This window comes from Scyliorhinus canicula, chromosome 15, assembly GCF_902713615.1.
Source record: "Scyliorhinus canicula chromosome 15, sScyCan1.1, whole genome shotgun sequence".
NCBI classification, from domain to species: domain Eukaryota; kingdom Metazoa; phylum Chordata; class Chondrichthyes; order Carcharhiniformes; family Scyliorhinidae; genus Scyliorhinus; species Scyliorhinus canicula.
Window position 1 is genome coordinate 77,531,328 of NC_052160.1, and position 19,334 is coordinate 77,550,661.

The 19,334-nt window shown below is 50.6% G+C and overlaps 1 protein-coding gene across 1 annotated transcript in view; it reads right to left on the bottom strand.

Moving 5' to 3' along the window:
* The window catches only part of LOC119978247 (voltage-dependent L-type calcium channel subunit alpha-1S-like), a 642,412-nt gene that overhangs the window by 280,528 nt on the left and 342,550 nt on the right, over nt 1-19,334 (bottom strand). The window contains 3 exon segments of the mRNA XM_038819727.1: nt 16,634-16,792; nt 17,628-17,829; nt 18,596-18,736. Coding sequence (XP_038675655.1) covers nt 16,634-16,792; nt 17,628-17,829; nt 18,596-18,736 — 502 coding nt within the window.

A 19,334-nucleotide genomic window follows, 5' to 3' on the forward strand; every position in this document is an offset into this window, starting at 1 on the left:
GTAGCTTTGCTCTGCTGCCCTCTGCTGGATGCTTGCTTTCACTCAAACTCCTTGGGTCTCCTTCGCCGGTTCACCTTCAACTTAGGCTGACCGCACTGCACGTATGCAAATTCCCCCAGAACAGCTGATCAGTAGCTTTGCTCTGCTGCCCTCTGCTGGATGCTTGCTTTCACTCAAACTCCTTGGGTCTCCTTCGCCGGTTCACCTTCAACTTAGGCTGACCGCACTGCACGTATGCAAATTCCCCCCGAACAGCTGATCAGTAGCTTTGCTCTGCTGCCCTCTGCTGGATGCTTGCTTTCACTCAAACTCCTTGGGTCTCCTTCGCCGGTTCACCTTCAACTTAGGCTGACCGCACTGCACGTATGCAAATTCCCCCAGAACAGCTGATCAGTAGCTTTGCTCTGCTGCCCTCTGCTGGATGCTTGCTTTCACTCAAACTCCTTGGGTCTCCTTCGCCGGTTCACCTTCAACTTAGGCTGACCGCACTGCACGTATGCAAATTCCCCCCGAACAGCTGATCAGTAGCTTTGCTCTGCTGCCCTCTGCTGGATGCTTGCTTTCACTCAAACTCCTTGGGTCTCCTTCGCCGGTTCACCTTCAACTTAGGCTGACCGCACTGCACGTATGCAAATTCCCCCGAACAGCTGATCAGTAGCTTTGCTCTGCTGCCCTCTGCTGGATGCTTGCTTTCACTCAAACTCCTTGGGTCTCCTTCGCCGGTTCACCTTCAACTTAGGCTGACCGCACTGCACGTATGCAAATTCCCCCAGAACAGCTGATCAGTAGCTTTGCTCTGCTGCCCTCTGCTGGATGCTTGCTTTCACTCAAACTCCTTGGGTCTCCTTCGCCGGTTCACCTTCAACTTAGGCTGACCGCACTGCACGTATGCAAATTCCCCCAGAACAGCTGATCAGTAGCTTTGCTCTGCTGCCCTCTGCTGGATGCTTGCTTTCACTCAAACTCCTTGGGTCTCCTTCGCCGGTTCACCTTCAACTTAGGCTGACCGCACTGCACGTATGCAAATTCCCCCAGAACAGCTGATCAGTAGCTTTGCTCTGCTGCCCTCTGCTGGATTCTTGCTTTCACTCAAACTCCTTGGGTCTCCTTCGCCGGTTCACCTTCAACTTAGGCTGACCGCACTGCACGTATGCAAATTCCCCCGAACAGCTGATCAGTAGCTTTGCTCTGCTGCCCTCTGCTGGATGCTTGCTTTCACTCAAACTCCTTGGGTCTCCTTCGCCGGTTCACCTTCAACTTAGGCTGACCGCACTGCACGTATGCAAATTCCCCCAGAACAGCTGATCAGTAGCTTTGCTCTGCTGCCCTCTGCTGGATGCTTGCTTTCACTCAAACTCCTTGGGTCTCCTTCGCCGGTTCACCTTCAACTTAGGCTGACCGCACTGCACGTATGCAAATTCCCCCCGAACAGCTGATCAGTAGCTTTGCTCTGCTGCCCTTTGCTGGATGCTTGCTTTCACTCAAACTCCTTGGGTCTCCTTCGCCGGTTCACCTTCAACTTAGGCTGACCGCACTGCACGTATGCAAATTCCCCCAGAACAGCTGATCAGTAGCTTTGCTCTGCTGCCCTCTGCTGGATGCTTGCTTTCACTCAAACTCCTTGGGTCTCCTTCGCCGGTTCACCTTCAACTTAGGCTGACCGCACTGCACGTATGCAAATTCCCCCAGAACAGCTGATCAGTAGCTTTGCTCTGCTGCCCTCTGCTGGATGCTTGCTTTCACTCAAACTCCTTGGGTCTCCTTCGCCGGTCACCTTCAACTTAGGCTGACCGCACTGCACGTATGCAAATTCCCCCAGAACAGCTGATCAGTAGCTTTGCTCTGCTGCCCTCTGCTGGATGCTTGCTTTCACTCAAACTCCTTGGGTCTCCTTCGCCGGTTCACCTTCAACTTAGGCTGACCGCACTGCACGTATGCAAATTCCCCCCGAACAGCTGATCAGTAGCTTTGCTCTGCTGCCCTCTGCTGGATGCTTGCTTTCACTCAAACTCCTTGGGTCTCCTTCGCCGGTTCACCTTCAACTTAGGCTGACCGCACTGCACGTATGCAAATTCCCCCCGAACAGCTGATCAGTAGCTTTGCTCTGCTGCCCTCTGCTGGATGCTTGCTTTCACTCAAACTCCTTGGGTCTCCTTCGCCGGTTCACCTTCAACTTAGGCTGACCGCACTGCACGTATGCAAATTCCCCCAGAACAGCTGATCAGTAAATTTGCTCTGCTGCCCTCTGCTGGATGCTTGCTTTCACTCAAACTCCTTGGGTCTCCTTCGTCGGTTCACCTTCAACTTAGGCTGACCGCACTGCACGTATGCAAATTCCCCCAGAACAGCTGATCAGTAGCTTTGCTCTGCTGCCCTCTGCTGGATGCTTGCTTTCACTCAAACTCCTTGGGTCTCCTTCGCCGGTTCACCTTCAACTTAGGCTGACCGCACTGCACGTATGCAAATTCCCCCAGAACAGCTGATCAGTAGCTTTGCTCTGCTGCCCTCTGCTGGATGCTTGCTTTCACTCAAACTCCTTGGGTCTCCTTCGTCGGTTCATCTTCAACTTAGGCTGACCGCACTGCACGTATGCAAATTCCCCCCGAACAGCTGATCAGTAGCTTTGCTCTGCTGCCCTCTGCTGGATGCTTGCTTTCACTCAAACTCCTTGGGTCTCCTTCGCCGGTTCACCTTCAACTTAGGCTGACCGCACTGCACGTATGCAAATTCCCCCAGAACAGCTGATCAGTAGCTTTGCTCTGCTGCCCTCTGCTGGATGCTTGCTTTCACTCAAACTCCTTGGGTCTCCTTCGCCGGTTCACCTTCAACTTAGGCTGACCCGCACTGCACGTATGCAAATTCCCTCAGAACAGCTGATCAGTAGCTTTGCTCTGCTGCCCTCTGCTGGATGCTTGCTTTCACTCAAACTCCTTGGGTCTCCTTCGCCGGTTCACCTTCAACTTAGGCTGACCGCACTGCACGTATGCAAATTCCCCCCGAACAGCTGATCAGTAGCTTTGCTCTGCTGCCCTCTGCTGGATGCTTGCTTTCACTCAAACTCCTTGGGTCTCCTTCGCCGGTTCACCTTCAACTTAGGCTGACCGCACTGCACGTATGCAAATTCCCCCAGAACAGCTGATCAGTAGCTTTGCTCTGCTGCCCTCTGCTGGATGCTTGCTTTCACTCAAACTCCTTGGGTCTCCTTCGCCGGTTCACCTTCAACTTAGGCTGACCGCACTGCACGTATGCAAATTCCCCCAGAACAGCTGATCAGTAGCTTTGCTCTGCTGCCCTCTGCTGGATGCTTGCTTTCACTCAAACTCCTTGGGTCTCCTTCGCCGGTTCACCTTCAACTTAGGCTGACCGCACTGCACGTATGCAAATTCCCCCAGAACAGCTGATCAGTAGCTTTGCTCTGCTGCCCTCTGCTGGATGCTTGCTTTCACTCAAACTCCTTGGGTCTCCTTCGCCGGTTCACCTTCAACTTAGGCTGACCGCACTGCACGTATGCAAATTCCCCCCGAACAGCTGATCAGTAGCTTTGCTCTGCTGCCCTCTGCTGGATGCTTGCTTTCACTCAAACTCCTTGGGTCTCCTTCGCCGGTTCACCTTCAACTTAGGCTGACCGCACTGCACGTATGCAAATTCCCCCAGAACAGCTGATCAGTAGCTTTGCTCTGCTGCCCTCTGCTGGATGCTTGCTTTCACTCAAACTCCTTGGGTCTCCTTCGCCGGTTCACCTTCAACTTAGGCTGACCGCACTGCACGTATGCAAATTCCCCCGAACAGCTGATCAGTAGCTTTGCTCTGCTGCCCTCTGCTGGATGCTTGCTTTCACTCAAACTCCTTGGGTCTCCTTCGCCGGTTCACCTTCAACTTAGGCTGACCGCACTGCACGTATGCAAATTCCCCCAGAACAGCTGATCAGTAGCTTTGCTCTGCTGCCCTCTGCTGGATGCTTGCTTTCACTCAAACTCCTTGGGTCTCCTTCGCCGGTTCACCTTCAACTTAGGCTGACCGCACTGCACGTATGCAAATTCCCCCAGAACAGCTGATCAGTAGCTTTGCTCTGCTGCCCTCTGCTGGATGCTTGCTTTCACTCAAACTCCTTGGGTCTCCTTCGCCGGTTCACCTTCAACTTAGGCTGACCGCACTGCACGTATGCAAATTCCCCCAGAACAGCTGATCAGTAGCTTTGCTCTGCTGCCCTCTGCTGGATGCTTGCTTTCACTCAAACTCCTTGGGTCTCCTTCGCCGGTTCACCTTCAACTTAGGCTGACCGCACTGCACGTATGCAAATTCCCCCCGAACAGCTGATCAGTAGCTTTGCTCTGCTGCCCTCTGCTGGATGCTTGCTTTCACTCAAACTCCTTGGGTCTCCTTCGCCGGTTCACCTTCAACTTAGGCTGACCGCACTGCACGTATGCAAATTCCCCCCGAACAGCTGATCAGTAGCTTTGCTCTGCTGCCCTCTGCTGGATGCTTGCTTTCACTCAAACTCCTTGGGTCTCCTTCGCCGGTTCACCTTCAACTTAGGCTGACCGCACTGCACGTATGCAAATTCCCCCAGAACAGCTGATCAGTAGCTTTGCTCTGCTGCCCTCTGCTGGATGCTTGCTTTCACTCAAACTCCTTGGGTCTCCTTCGCCGGTTCACCTTCAACTTAGGCTGACCGCACTGCACGTATGCAAATTCCCCCAGAACAGCTGATCAGTAGCTTTGCTCTGCTGCCCTCTGCTGGATGCTTGCTTTCACTCAAACTCCTTGGGTCTTCTTCGCCGGTTCACCTTCAACTTAGGCTGACCGCACTGCACGTATGCAAATTCCCCCAGAACAGCTGATCAGTAGCTTTGCTCTGCTGCCCTCTGCTGGATGCTTGCTTTCACTCAAACTCCTTGGGTCTCCTTCGCCGGTTCACCTTCAACTTAGGCTGACCGCACTGCACGTATGCAAATTCCCCCCGAACAGCTGATCAGTAGCTTTGCTCTGCTGCCCTCTGCTGGATGCTTGCTTTCACTCAAACTCCTTGGGTCTCCTTCGCCGGTTCACCTTCAACTTAGGCTGACTGCACTGCACGTATGCAAATTCCCCCAGAACAGCTGATCAGTAGCTTTGCTCTGCTGCCCTCTGCTGGATGCTTGCTTTCACTCAAACTCCTTGGGTCTCCTTCGCCGGTTCACCTTCAACTTAGGCTGACCGCACTGCACGTATGCAAACTCCCCCCGAACAGCTGATCAGTAGCTTTGCTCTGCTGCCCTCTGCTGGATGCTTGCTTTCACTCAAACTCCTTGGGTCTCCTTCGCCGGTTCACCTTCAACTTAGGCTGACTGCACTGCACGTATGCAAATTCCCCCCGAACAGCTGATCAGTAGCTTTGCTCTGCTGCCCTCTGCTGGATGCTTGCTTTCACTCAAACTCCTTGGGTCTCCTTCGCCGGTTCACCTTCAACTTAGGCTGACCGCACTGCACATATGCAAATTCCCCCAGAACAGCTGATCAGTAGCTTTGCTCTGCTGCCCTCTGCTGGATGCTTGCTTTCACTCAAACTCCTTGGGTCTCCTTCGCCGGTTCACCTTCAACTTAGGCTGACCGCACTGCACGTATGCAAATTCCCCCAGAACAGCTGATCAGTAGCTTTGCTCTGCTGCCCTCTGCTGGATGCTTGCTTTCACTCAAACTCCTTGGGTCTCCTTCGCCGGTTCACCTTCAACTTAGGCTGACCGCACTGCACGTATGCAAATTCCCCCAGAACAGCTGATCAGTAGCTTTGCTCTGCTGCCCTCTGCTGGATGCTTGCTTTCACTCAAACTCCTTGGGTCTCCTTCGCCGGTTCACCTTCAACTTAGGCTGACCGCACTGCACGTATGCAAATTCCCCCCGAACAGCTGATCAGTAGCTTTGCTCTGCTGCCCTCTGCTGGATGCTTGCTTTCACTCAAACTCCTTGGGTCTCCTTCGCCGGTTCACCTTCAACTTAGGCTGACCGCACTGCACGTATGCAAATTCCCCCAGAACAGCTGATCAGTAGCTTTGCTCTGCTGCCCTCTGCTGGATGCTTGCTTTCACTCAAACTCCTTGGGTCTCCTTCGCCGGTTCACCTTCAACTTAGGCTGACCGCACTGCACGTATGCAAATTCCCCCCGAACAGCTGATCAGTAGCTTTGCTCTGCTGCCCTCTGCTGGATGCTTGCTTTCACTCAAACTCCTTGGGTCTCCTTCGCCGGTTCACCTTCAACTTAGGCTGACCGCACTGCACGTATGCAAATTCCCCCAGAACAGCTGATCAGTAGCTTTGCTCTGCTGCCCTCTGCTGGATGCTTGCTTTCACTCAAACTCCTTGGGTCTCCTTCGCCGGTTCACCTTCAACTTAGGCTGACCGCACTGCACGTATGCAAATTCCCCCCGAACAGCTGATCAGTAGCTTTGCTCTGCTGCCCTCTGCTGGATGCTTGCTTTCACTCAAACTCCTTGGGTCTCCTTCGCCGGTTCACCTTCAACTTAGGCTGACCGCACTGCACGTATGCAAATTCCCCCAGAACAGCTGATCAGTAGCTTTGCTCTGCTGCCCTCTGCTGGATGCTTGCTTTCACTCAAACTCCTTGGGTCTCCTTCGCCGGTTCACCTTCAACTTAGGCTGACCGCACTGCACGTATGCAAATTCCCGCCGAACAGCTGATCAGTAGCTTTGCTCTGCTGCCCTCTGCTGGATGCTTGCTTTCACTCAAACTCCTTGGGTCTCCTTCGCCGGTTCACCTTCAACTTAGGCTGACCGCACTGCACGTATGCAAATTCCCCCAGAACAGCTGATCAGTAGCTTTGCTCTGCTGCCCTCTGCTGGATGCTTGCTTTCACTCAAACTCCTTGGGTCTCCTTCGCCGGTTCACCTTCAACTTAGGCTGACCGCACTGCACGTATGCAAATTCCCCCAGAACAGCTGATCAGTAGCTTTGCTCTGCTGCCCTCTGCTGGATGCTTGCTTTCACTCAAACTCCTTGGGTCTCCTTCGCCGGTTCACCTTCAACTTAGGCTGACCGCACTGCACGTATGCAAATTCCCCCAGAACAGCTGATCAGTAGCTTTGCTCTGCTGCCCTCTGCTGGATGCTTGCTTTCACTCAAACTCCTTGGGTCTCCTTCGCCGGTTCACCTTCAACTTAGGCTGACCGCACTGCACGTATGCAAATTCCCTCAGAACAGCTGATCAGTAGCTTTGCTCTGCTGCCCTCTGCTGGATGCTTGCTTTCACTCAAACTCCTTGGGTCTCCTTCGCCGGTTCACCTTCAACTTAGGCTGACCGCACTGCACGTATGCAAATTCCCCCCGAACAGCTGATCAGTAGCTTTGCTCTGCTGCCCTCTGCTGGATGCTTGCTTTCACTCAAACTCCTTGGGTCTCCTTCGCCGGTTCACCTTCAACTTAGGCTGACCGCACTGCACGTATGCAAATTCCCCCAGAACAGCTGATCAGTAGCTTTGCTCTGCTGCCCTCTGCTGGATGCTTGCTTTCACTCAAACTCCTTGGGTCTCCTTCGTCGGTTCATCTTCAACTTAGGCTGACCGCACTGCACGTATGCAAATTCCCCCAGAACAGCTGATCAGTAGCTTTGCTCTGCTGCCCTCTGCTGGATGCTTGCTTTCACTCAAACTCCTTGGGTCTCCTTCGCCGGTTCACCTTCAACTTAGGCTGACCGCACTGCACGTATGCAAATTCCCCCAGAACAGCTGATCAGTAGCTTTGCTCTGCTGCCCTCTGCTGGATGCTTGCTTTCACTCAAACTCCTTGGGTCTCCTTCGCCGGTTCACCTTCAACTTAGGCTGACCTGCACTGCACGTATGCAAATTCCCCCAGAACAGCTGATCAGTAGCTTTGCTCTGCTGCCCTCTGCTGGATGCTTGCTTTCACTCAAACTCCTTGGGTCTCCTTCGCCGGTTCACCTTCAACTTAGGCTGACCGCACTGCACGTATGCAAATTCCCCCCGAACAGCTGATCAGTAGCTTTGCTCTGCTGCCCTCTGCTGGATGCTTGCTTTCACTCAAACTCCTTGGGTCTCCTTCGCCGGTTCACCTTCAACTTAGGCTGACCGCACTGCACGTATGCAAATTCCCTCAGAACAGCTGATCAGTAGCTTTGCTCTGCTGCCCTCTGCTGGATGCTTGCTTTCACTCAAACTCCTTGGGTCTCCTTCGCCGGTTCACCTTCAACTTAGGCTGACCCGCACTGCACGTATGCAAATTCCCTCAGAACAGCTGATCAGTAGCTTTGCTCTGCTGCCCTCTGCTGGATGCTTGCTTTCACTCAAACTCCTTGGGTCTCCTTCGCCGGTTCACCTTCAACTTAGGCTGACCGCACTGCACGTATGCAAATTCCCCCCGAACAGCTGATCAGTAGCTTTGCTCTGCTGCCCTCTGCTGGATGCTTGCTTTCACTCAAACTCCTTGGGTCTCCTTCGCCGGTTCACCTTCAACTTAGGCTGACCGCACTGCACGTATGCAAATTCCCCCAGAACAGCTGATCAGTAACTTTGCTCTGCTGCCCTCTGCTGGATGCTTGCTTTCACTCAAACTCCTTGGGTCTCCTTCGTCGGTTCATCTTCAACTTAGGCTGACCGCACTGCACGTATGCAAATTCCCCCAGAACAGCTGATCAGTAGCTTTGCTCTGCTGCCCTCTGCTGGATGCTTGCTTTCACTCAAACTCCTTGGGTCTCCTTCGCCGGTTCACCTTCAACTTAGGCTGACCGCACTGCACGTATGCAAATTCCCCCAGAACAGCTGATCAGTAGCTTTGCTCTGCTGCCCTCTGCTGGATACTTGCTTTCACTCAAACTCCTTGGGTCTCCTTCGCCGGTTCACCTTCAACTTAGGCTGACCGCACTGCACGTATGCAAATTCCCCCCGAACAGCTGATCAGTAGCTTTGCTCTGCTGCCCTCTGCTGGATGCTTGCTTTCACTCAAACTCTATGGGTCTCCTTCGCCGGTTCACCTTCAACTTAGGCTGACTGCACTGCACATATGCAAATTCCCCCAGAACAGCTGATCAGTAGCTTTGCTCTGCTGCCCTCTGCTGGATGCTCGCTTTCACTCAAACTCCTTGGGTCTCCTTCGCCGGTTCACCTTAGGCTGACCGCACTGCACGTATGCAAATTCCCCCCGAACAGCTGATCAGTAGCTTTGCTCTGCTGCCCTCTGCTGGATGCTTGCTTTCACTCAAGCTCCTTGGGTCTCCTTCGCCGGTTCATCTTCAACTTAGGCTGACCGCACTGCACATATGCAAATTCCCCCAGAACAGCTGATCAGTAGCTTTGCTCTGCTGCCCTCTGCTGGATGCTTGCTTTCACTCAAACTCCTTGGGTCTCCTTCGCCGGTTCACCTTCAACTTAGGCTGACCCGCACTGCACGTATGCAAATTCCCTCAGAACAGCTGATCAGTAGCTTTGCTCTGCTGCCCTCTGCTGGATGCTTGCTTTCACTCAAACTCCTTGGGTCTCCTTCGCCGGTTCACCTTCAACTTAGGCTGACCGCACTGCACGTATGCAAATTCCCCCCGAACAGCTGATCAGTAGCTTTGCTCTGCTGCCCTCTGCTGGATGCTTGCTTTCACTCAAACTCCTTGGGTCTCCTTCGCCGGTTCACCTTCAACTTAGGCTGACCGCACTGCACGTATGCAAATTCCCCCAGAACAGCTGATCAGTAGCTTTGCTCTGCTGCCCTCTGCTGTATGCTTGCTTTCACTCAAACTCCTTGGGTCTCCTTCGCCGGTTCACCTTCAACTTAGGCTGACCGCACTGCACGTATGCAAACTCCCCCCGAACAGCTGATCAGTAGCTTTGCTCTGCTGCCCTCTGCTGGATGCTTGCTTTCACTCAAACTCCTTGGGTCTCCTTCGCCGGTTCACCTTCAACTTAGGCTGACCGCACTGCACGTATGCAAATTCCCCCAGAACAGCTGATCAGTAGCTTTGCTCTGCTGCCCTCTGCTGGATGCTTGCTTTCACTCAAACTCCTTGGGTCTCCTTCGCCGGTTCACCTTCAACTTAGGCTGACCGCACTGCACGTATGCAAACTCCCCCCGAACAGCTGATCAGTAGCTTTGCTCTGCTGCCCTCTGCTGGATGCTTGCTTTCACTCAAACTCCTTGGGTCTCCTTCGCCGGTTCACCTTCAACTTAGGCTGACCGCACTGCACATATGCAAATTCCCCCAGAACAGCTGATCAGTAGCTTTGCTCTGCTGCCCTCTGCTGGATGCTTGCTTTCACTCAAACTCCTTGGGTCTCCTTCGCCGGTTCACCTTCAACTTAGGCTGACCCGCACTGCACGTATGCAAATTCCCTCAGAACAGCTGATCAGTAGCTTTGCTCTGCTGCCCTCTGCTGGATGCTTGCTTTCACTCAAACTCCTTGGGTCTCCTTCGCCGGTTCACCTTCAACTTAGGCTGACCGCACTGCACGTATGCAAATTCCCCCCAAACAGCTGATCAGTAGCTTTGCTCTGCTGCCCTCTGCTGGATGCTTGCTTTCACTCAAACTCCTTGGGTCTCCTTCGCCGGTTCACCTTCAACTTAGGCTGACCGCACTGCACGTATGCAAATTCCCGCCGAACAGCTGATCAGTAGCTTTGCTCTGCTGCCCTCTGCTGGATGCTGGCTTTCACTCAAACTCCTTGGGTCCCCTTCGCCGGTTCACCTTCAACTTAGGCTAACCGCACTGCACGTATGCAAATTCCCCCCAAACAGCTGATCAGTAGCTTTGCTCTGCTGCCCTCTGCTGGATGCTGGCTTTCACTCAAACTCCTTGGGTCTCCTTCGCCGGTTCACCTTCAACTTAGGCTGACCGCACTGCACGTATGCAAATTCCCCCCGAACAGCTGATCAGTAGCTTTGCTCTGCTGCCCTCTGCTGGATGCTTGCTTTCACTCAAACTCCTTGGGTCTCCTTCGCCGGTTCACCTTCAACTTAGGCTGACCGCACTGCACGTATGCAAATTCCCCCAGAACAGCTGATCAGTAGCTTTGCTCTGCTGCCCTCTGCTGGATCTGCTCTGCTGCCCTCTGCTGGAAATCTGCAAATTTACTAACCCATCCTTCTCCACCCTCTTCCAGGTCATTTATAAAAATGACAAACAGCAGTGGCCCCAAAACAGATCCTTGTGGTACACCACTAGTAACTGAACTACAGGATGAACAATTGCCATCCACCACCACTCTCTGTCTTCTTTCAGCTAGCCAATTACTGATCCAAACCGCTAAATCACCTTCAATCCCATACTTCCTTATTTTCTGCAATAGCCTACCGTGGGGAACCTTATCAAACGCCTTACTGAAATCCATTTACACCACATCAACAGCTTTACCCTCATCCACCTGTTTGGTCACCTTCTCAAAAAACTCAATAAGGTTTGTGAGGCATGACCTACCCTTCACAAAACCGTGTTGACTATCGCTAATCAACTTGTTCTTTTCAAGATGATTATAAACCCTATCTCTTATAACCTTTTCCAACATTTTACCCACAACCGAAGTGAGGCTCACAGGTCTATAATTACCAGAGATGTCTCTACTCCCCTTCTTGAACAAGGGGACAACATTTGCTATCCTCCAGTCTTCCGGCACTATTCCTGTCGACAAAGACGACATAAATATCAAGGACAAAGGCTCTGCAATCTCCTCCCTGGCTTCCCAGAAAATCCTAGGATAAATCCCATCTGGCCCAAGGGACTTATCTATTTTGACATTTTCCAAAATTGATAACACCTCCTCCTTTTGAACCTCAATTCTATGTAGCCTGGTCGGCTGCACCTGAGTATTCTCCTCGACAACTTTGTCTTTCTCCAGTGTAAACACTGATGAAAAATATCCATTTAACGCTTCCCCTATCTCCTCTGATTCCACACACAACTTTCCACTACTATCCTTGATTGGCCCTAATTTTACTCTAGCCATTCTTTTGTTCCTGATATACCTATAGAAAGCCTTAGGGTTTTCCTTGATCCTATCCGCCAACAACTTTTCGTGTCCTCTCCTCGCTCTTCTTAACTCTCCCTTTAGGTCCTTCCTGGCTAACTTGTAACTCTCAAGTGCCCTAACTGAGCCTTCATGTCTCATCCTAACATAAGCCTTCTTCTTCCTCTTGACAAGTGCTTCAACTTCCTTAGTAAACCACGATTCCCTTGCTTGACAACTTCCTCTCTGCCTGACAGGTACATACTTATCAAGGACACGCAGTAGCTGTTCCTTGAAAAAGCTCCACATTTCGATTGTACCCATCCCCTGCAATTTCCTTCCCCATCCGAAACATCCTAAATCTTGCTGAATAGCATCATAATTGCCTTTCCCCCAGCTATAATTCTTGCCTTGCGGTATATACCTATCCCTGCCCATTGCTAAAGATGCCCCTTCAATGCTGCTATCGTACCTGCTCCCACCACCTCTCCAGGCAGCGCATCCAATATATTTACCACCCTCCATACAAAATACTTGCCTCGCACACCAGTTCTAAATTTTTCCCCTAGGTCCCTAATGCTTGACTCTCCTGCTCTCGGAAAGAACATCTGACTATCTACTCTGTCCATGCCACTCATAATCTTGTAGACCTCTATCAGGTTGCCTCTCAACCTCCGTCATTCCAGTGAGAACCTCTCCTCATAGCTAATGCCCTCCATACCAGGCAACATCCTAGCAAACCACTTCTGTACCCTCTCCAAAGCATCCACATCCTTCTGGTAGTTTGGCGACCAGAATTGTACATAATATTCCAAATGAGGCCTAACTAAGCGCCTGTATAGCTGCAACATGACTTGCCAATTTTTATATTCAATGCCCCGACTGATGAAGGTCAGCATGCTGTTTGCCTTCTTGATCACCTTATCCACATGCGTTGCCACTTTCAGTGATCGGTGGACATGCACACCCAGATCTCTCTGCCTGTCAGTACTCTCAAGAGTTCTACCATTTATTGTGTAATTCTTACATGCATTGGATCTTCCAAAGTGCATTTCCTCACACTTGTCCGAATTAAACTCCATCTGCCATTTCTCCGCCCAAGACTCCAACCAGTTTATGTCCTGCTGTATCCTCTGACAATCCTCTTCACTGTCCGCAACTCCAACAATCTTTGTGTCATCTGCGAACTTACTAATTAGCTGTTTTAACCTCCCAGCTCCGCTCTCAGTCTCGCTCTTTTATCCTCCTGGCTCCGTTCTCACTCTTGCTCTTTTCTCGCTCTTCTGTCCTCCCAGCTCCCGCCTTCAGTCTCACTCTTTAAAATGTTCTTCTATCCTCCCGGTTCCATTCTCACTCTATCTCACGCTCTTTTATCCTCCCAGCTCCATTCTCATTCTCACTGTTTCTCGCACTCTGATACACCTCTGAATTCGAAGGACGGTGGTTCAATTTCCACCCATAGAAATACTGACAAAATCCAGGCTCAGGCCAAATCACCCGGTCTTTGAATTGTCAGAGACCCTGAAGAAGTCCTGATGCATACACAAGTCTGAAAGTTGCCTTGGAAGTTTAAACTTCCAATGGGCTGATTCCCGGCTACCCAGGACCTGCTATGTAAGGTTTACCCAATTGGTTTACCCAATAAATGTCAGATAGTGTAACTGAACTGAGCACCAGAACTGACTCTCTAATCACTTTCCGACTCAACCCAGGACATCCCCCCCCCCCCCCCCGCCCCCCCCCACGTACCCCCCTCCCCCAGACCAATCTGATCTGACAACCAACCTCTCCCGACCTGACCCGACCCAACAAACCCACGACCTGGCCCGTCCCAACAACCAAATCCCCCAACCAGACGTGACCAAACAAATAAAACCCCAAACTGACCCGGCTACCATCCTGACTACCCTGGGAATAACAACTACACTTCCTGACTGGCCATAACAATCCCAATCACCTCAAACCAAACTGAATTTCCAGCCCTCTGTAGCCACCGAAGTTGGCCATTCCCTCAATACAAAATGGAGGAACGCAAAGCTTGCAGGGTAAAATGGACAAAGTTTGCAGCACAAGCAGGCTGCACCAAGCCACTGTATTCTGTCTGCTAAGAGAGCAGACAGCACCGAAACGAACATTCCGCATACTAATGAGGCAATCTCCGGGACAGTTAGCATAGTAATGGAACGATCCCAGGGACAAAGGACACATATAAGGAAGTGATTGTAACATTGTATAGGATACCAGACACCCCGGCACCAGCGGGGTTCGAAGACAAAGCACCTGAAGGCTCGCCCAGTAGCCGAGGGACAGCCTCAGTATTGGGGGGATTCAAACAAATCGATTGGGAAGAGACTCAATCGAACCCCAGCAGATAGAGGGTCCGCCCAAATGGGCGCGAAGCCCTGGGACCTATAAAAGACAGGTCCCAAACTCAGTTTGTTCTTCTTGACCAGCCCTCCTCTCTTGACCAGCCCTCTCGACCAGCCTTTACCGAAGAAGACCTTGACCGAGAGAGAGGAGAGGTTCAGACAGCAGCCGCCAGCAAGTAAGTGTCTCACAACGATCGGTACCAGAGATAGACATTCCTGACCCCTTTTAACCCGTACCAACCTGAAGTCTGCGGACCCAGTGCAGAGCAAGAAGCTATTGTCCCCTGATCCGGCAGTTCCTTATTCAGATAAGTATTGGTCTATTTAGTGGTAGGAATAGTTTAGTCATCTTAGCGTGTGCCTGAGTAGTTTATAATTGTATTATAATAAAGTCATTTGTTTGAACTTACTAATTGGTGTATGGTTTTATTGCTTTGAACTTGACCTTGAAACTTGTGGCGGTATCTTAACGATACCTGGCGACTCCAAAGCTAAGTAACGAAACAGAGCCAAATTGAGTGTTAAGCACACTCACCCAGAATGAGCAACACCTCCCATAACCCCAAGTTGCTCCAACTGCACCCCTCACCACCCTTTGACCAACTGACTACCCCGACAGACCAAGAGACTACTCCTCTGGTCAGACTGCACACTCAACCAGCCCCTGAGCTGACTACTCACCCAGCTTACCCATGCCTACGCCTTCAGTAAAAGTCTGAAGATCTTTACAAAATTATTTGAATCCAGCAGCTAGTGTGGTAAAAAGGGGATGTGCCTCCTCCTGCCCCCAACTCGCCTGCACTCGTTAGTATACAGTGTGAGAGATGGTCCATTCCTGCTTTAGCCAGGATTGGTAGATACATACATACATAGATACATAGAAGATAGAAGCAAGAGGAGGCCTTTTGGCCCTTCGAGCCCCATTCATCACGATCACGGCTGATCATCCAACTCAGTAGCCTAATCCTGCTTTCTCCCCATAGCCTTTGATCCCATTCTCCCCAAGTGCTACATCTAGCCGCCTCTTGAATATATTGAATATGGCTGAAACTGTGTCATATCGACAGCCCAGCATTGACAGAGCAGGAAATCTGTGCCTAACATGGAGACACAGTGGTTAGCACAGCTGCCTTACAGCGCCACGGACCTGGGTTCAATTCCAGCCTTGGGTGACTGTGTGGAGTTTGCACATTTTTCCATGTCATAGACCGTAGAAGTTACAGTGCAGAAGGAGGCCATTCGGCCCATCGAATCTGCACGGGCTCTTGGAAAGAACATCCAACCCAAGCCCACACCTCCACCCAATTCCCATAACCCAGTAATCCCACCCAACACTAAGGGCAATTTTGTACACCAAGGGCAATTTAGCATGCCCAATCCACTTCACCTGCACATCTTTGGACTGTGGGGAGGAAACCGGAGCACCCGGAGGAAACCCACGGACACACGGGGAGAACGAGCAGACTCCGCACAGACAGTGACCCAAGCCGGGAATCGAACCCGGGACCCTGGAACTGTGAAGCAATTGAACTAACCACTATGCTACCGTGCTGCCCCCATGTGTTTGCATGTGTTTCCTCGGGTGCTTCGGTTTCCTCCCACAGTCCAAAGATGTGCAGGTGAGGTGACCTTATTGCTCTGAGTGTCCAACGGTTAGATGGGGTTACGGGGATAGGGCAGGGGAGTGGGCCTCGGTAGGGTGCTCTTTTGGAGGGTCAGTACAGACTCAATGGGCTGAATGGCCTCTTTCTGCACTATAGGGCAGCACGGTAGCCTTGTGGATAGCACAATCGCTTCACAGCTCCAGGGTCCCAGGTTCGATTCCGGCTTGGGTCACTGTCTGTGCGGAGTCTGCACGTCCTCCCCGTGTGTGCGTGGGTTTCCTCCGGGTGCTCCGGTTTCCTCCCACAGTCCAAAGATGTGCAGGTTAGGTGGATTGGACTTGATAAAATTGCCCTTAGTGTCCAAAATTGCCCTTAGTGTTGGGTGGGGTTACTGGGTTATGGGGATAGGGTGGAGGTGTTAACCTTGGGTAGGGTGCTCTTTCCAGGAGCCGGTGCAGACTCGATGGGCCGAATGGCCTCCTTCTGCACTGTAAATTCTATGAAATCTATGAAATCTATAGGAATTCTCTGATTATGGAATTGAAAGACACTGGCTCCTCAAATTCACTCAATCCTCTCCCTATCCTTGAAGGTTCAATACTCCACTCCCCAAACACATTTCCCAAATTAATTTTCAGTGCTTCAGAGACACATGTACATACAAAATATATATTGAAATGAACATAAAAACCAGGAGACAAATAGAGGAGCTTGCGCAAACCCACCTGCATCCCGAGACAGATGGTGTTGAGGAGGATGAGGGCAAACATGAGGTATTCAAAATATGAGGAGGTCACCACATACCACACTTTATATTGATGTGTGTTCTTGGGAATGTATCTCATCAGGGGTCGAGCCTTGAGGGCATATTGGACACACTGACGCTGCAAAGGAGCAGGAAAATAATTAGTTACATGGCTCAGGGAGGGACAGATAAATAAATAAAGCATCCTACCATATAGAGGGGCCTGAATATCAGGTATGAAAAATGAAATGAAAATCGCTTATTGTCACGAGTAGGCTTCAAATGAAGTTACTGTGAAAAGCCCCTAGACGCCACATTCCGGCGCCTGTTCGGGGAGGCTGTTACGGGAATCGAACCGTTCTGCTGGCCTGCTTTGGTCTGCTTTCAAAGCCAGCGATTTAGCCCTGTGCTAAACAGCCCCTAAACAGTATAGGGCGTGGATAAGGATTGTAACTCGGTGACAGGGTGTGGGTGAAGTTTGTTACTCGGAACCAGGGTGTGGGTAAGGATTGTTACCCAGGTACAGGGTTATGGATGAGGATTCTTACTCAGGTACAGGGTGATGGATGAGTATTGTTACTTGTGTACATGGTGTGAGTGAGGATTGATACCCGGATATAGGGTGTGGGTAAGGATTGTTACTAAGGTATGGAATGAGAGTGTTGTTAGTTGGGTATTGTTACTCAAGGATTGTTACTTGGGTATGGGATCAGTATGAAGATTGTTACTTGAATACAGGATGAGTGTGAGGGTTGTTACTCAGATTTGGGATTAGAATGAGGGTTGTTAGCTGGGAATGGATTAGAATGAGGATTGTTTCTCGGGTATGGGATTAGGGTGAGGATTGTTACTCAGGCATGGGATGGGAGTTAGGATTGTTACTTGGGGAGGGCTGAGAGTGAAGATCGTTACTCGGGTATGGGATTAGAGTGAGAGTTATTACTCTGGTATGGAATGCAGTTGCGGATCATTACCTGGTTTTTGTCCAGTTCGCAGTTCTTGTACTCGGCCTCTCCCTGTTCCTGGAACGTTACAATTACAAACCCCACAAAGATATTCATCATGAAGAAAGCAATGAGGATGATGTAAATAATGAAGAATATTGAAATCCCCACTCGGTAGTTGTAGATGGGTCCCATGTCCTCGGTGTGAGAGTCAATGGCCTTGTACAGTAATCTGGATGGAAGAGATGACAGTTACCTCTCCTAACCTCTCAGTAAAGTTCTGTACTGTATCCAGCTCTGTCTCTCCATTAAAAAAATTCAAAGACAAGTGTCTACTGCAATGTAACAAAGAGGAAGACAGTGAAACAGCTGAGGGAACCCACCCCTTCCTGAATACAAATTTAGACCAGCAAATCCATAGTATGAATGAAATCACACCCTCGCGTGTTCTTTGAGACTTAGTACCCTGGGTATTCACTGAGAAAAACAAGTGTGATATGGTGGTACCTTCGCTGGACTGGTGTTTCAGTGGCCAAGGTTTAAGCACTGGGGACATGGGTTCAAATCCCACTATGGTAGCTGGTGGAATTCAAAATTGAAAATATTGTTGATTGTCATAAAAAGTAATTTGGATCATGAGTTTCCTTTAGGGAAGGTAATCTGCCATCCTTACCCAGTCTGGTCTACATGTGACTAGACGTCCACAGTAAAGTGGGTCACTCTGAAATGGCTGAGCAAACCATTCAGTTGTAGAAATATGGGAGGGGCAATGTCCAAGGACGAATAAAAAATTTCAAAGAGACTCTGAGTACCCCCTGATATTACTGTCAAACAATCACAACAATTGAGTGCTCTTTAGACTCCATCCCCAACTCTCAGCGTGGCCTCATGCTCTGTACTCACCGAGACTGCGAACAAGTGCAATCTCACTGGGATCTCCCTCTGTACTCACTGGGATCTCCCTTTGTACTCACTGAAGCCCCTCCCTCAGTACTTACTGGGGCCACCCCTCGAAGGTGGAAACAGTAAAGAGAGCCATCATTGCCGACAGGACATTGTCAAAATTGAAGTCACTGTTAATCCACATCCGGTCCTGGATTGTGAGCTGGCCTGGTTCACCATAGAGAATAAACTGTCCCCTGGGAGAGAGAAGGAGCGAAGAAGGGGAGGAGAGAGTGGAGAGATTGCCAGCGAGAGAGAATAGGTATAGTTATGGGGTAAGAGAGAGTTGGGAAAGAAGGGTGAGGAGAGAAAGAGAGAGGAAGAAGTAGGAATGAGAGCAAGAGACAAAGAGAGAGAGAGGAGGTTGAGGGAAGGAGGGGGTGGAGGAGAGAGAATGAATGTAGTTTTACACAGATCTCAGAATGTGGTCAGACAAGTTGAGAAGGATGTTAAAAAAGCAAATGGAATTGTTGGTTTCATAATTTAGAAACTCAGGATAAAAAAAGGAGGTCTGCTGAACCTTTTCAAAAGAATGTTTCGACCTTAGCTCGAGTACTGTTTTCAATTCTCTACCATTTTTGTAAGGATGTTGCATCAGATTTTTACTGGCCTGGTTCCAGAACTAAGGGAGCAAGCCAAGTGTCATAATATCCACTCATGTATATCATGAGATGCAGACAGGCAGTGATTGACACACAGGATAACCAATGAACACACACGACACAGAACAACCAATCACCAGACAGGACACCACCACAGTCGATGTTAGACCAACACATAACACATCACGAAGAA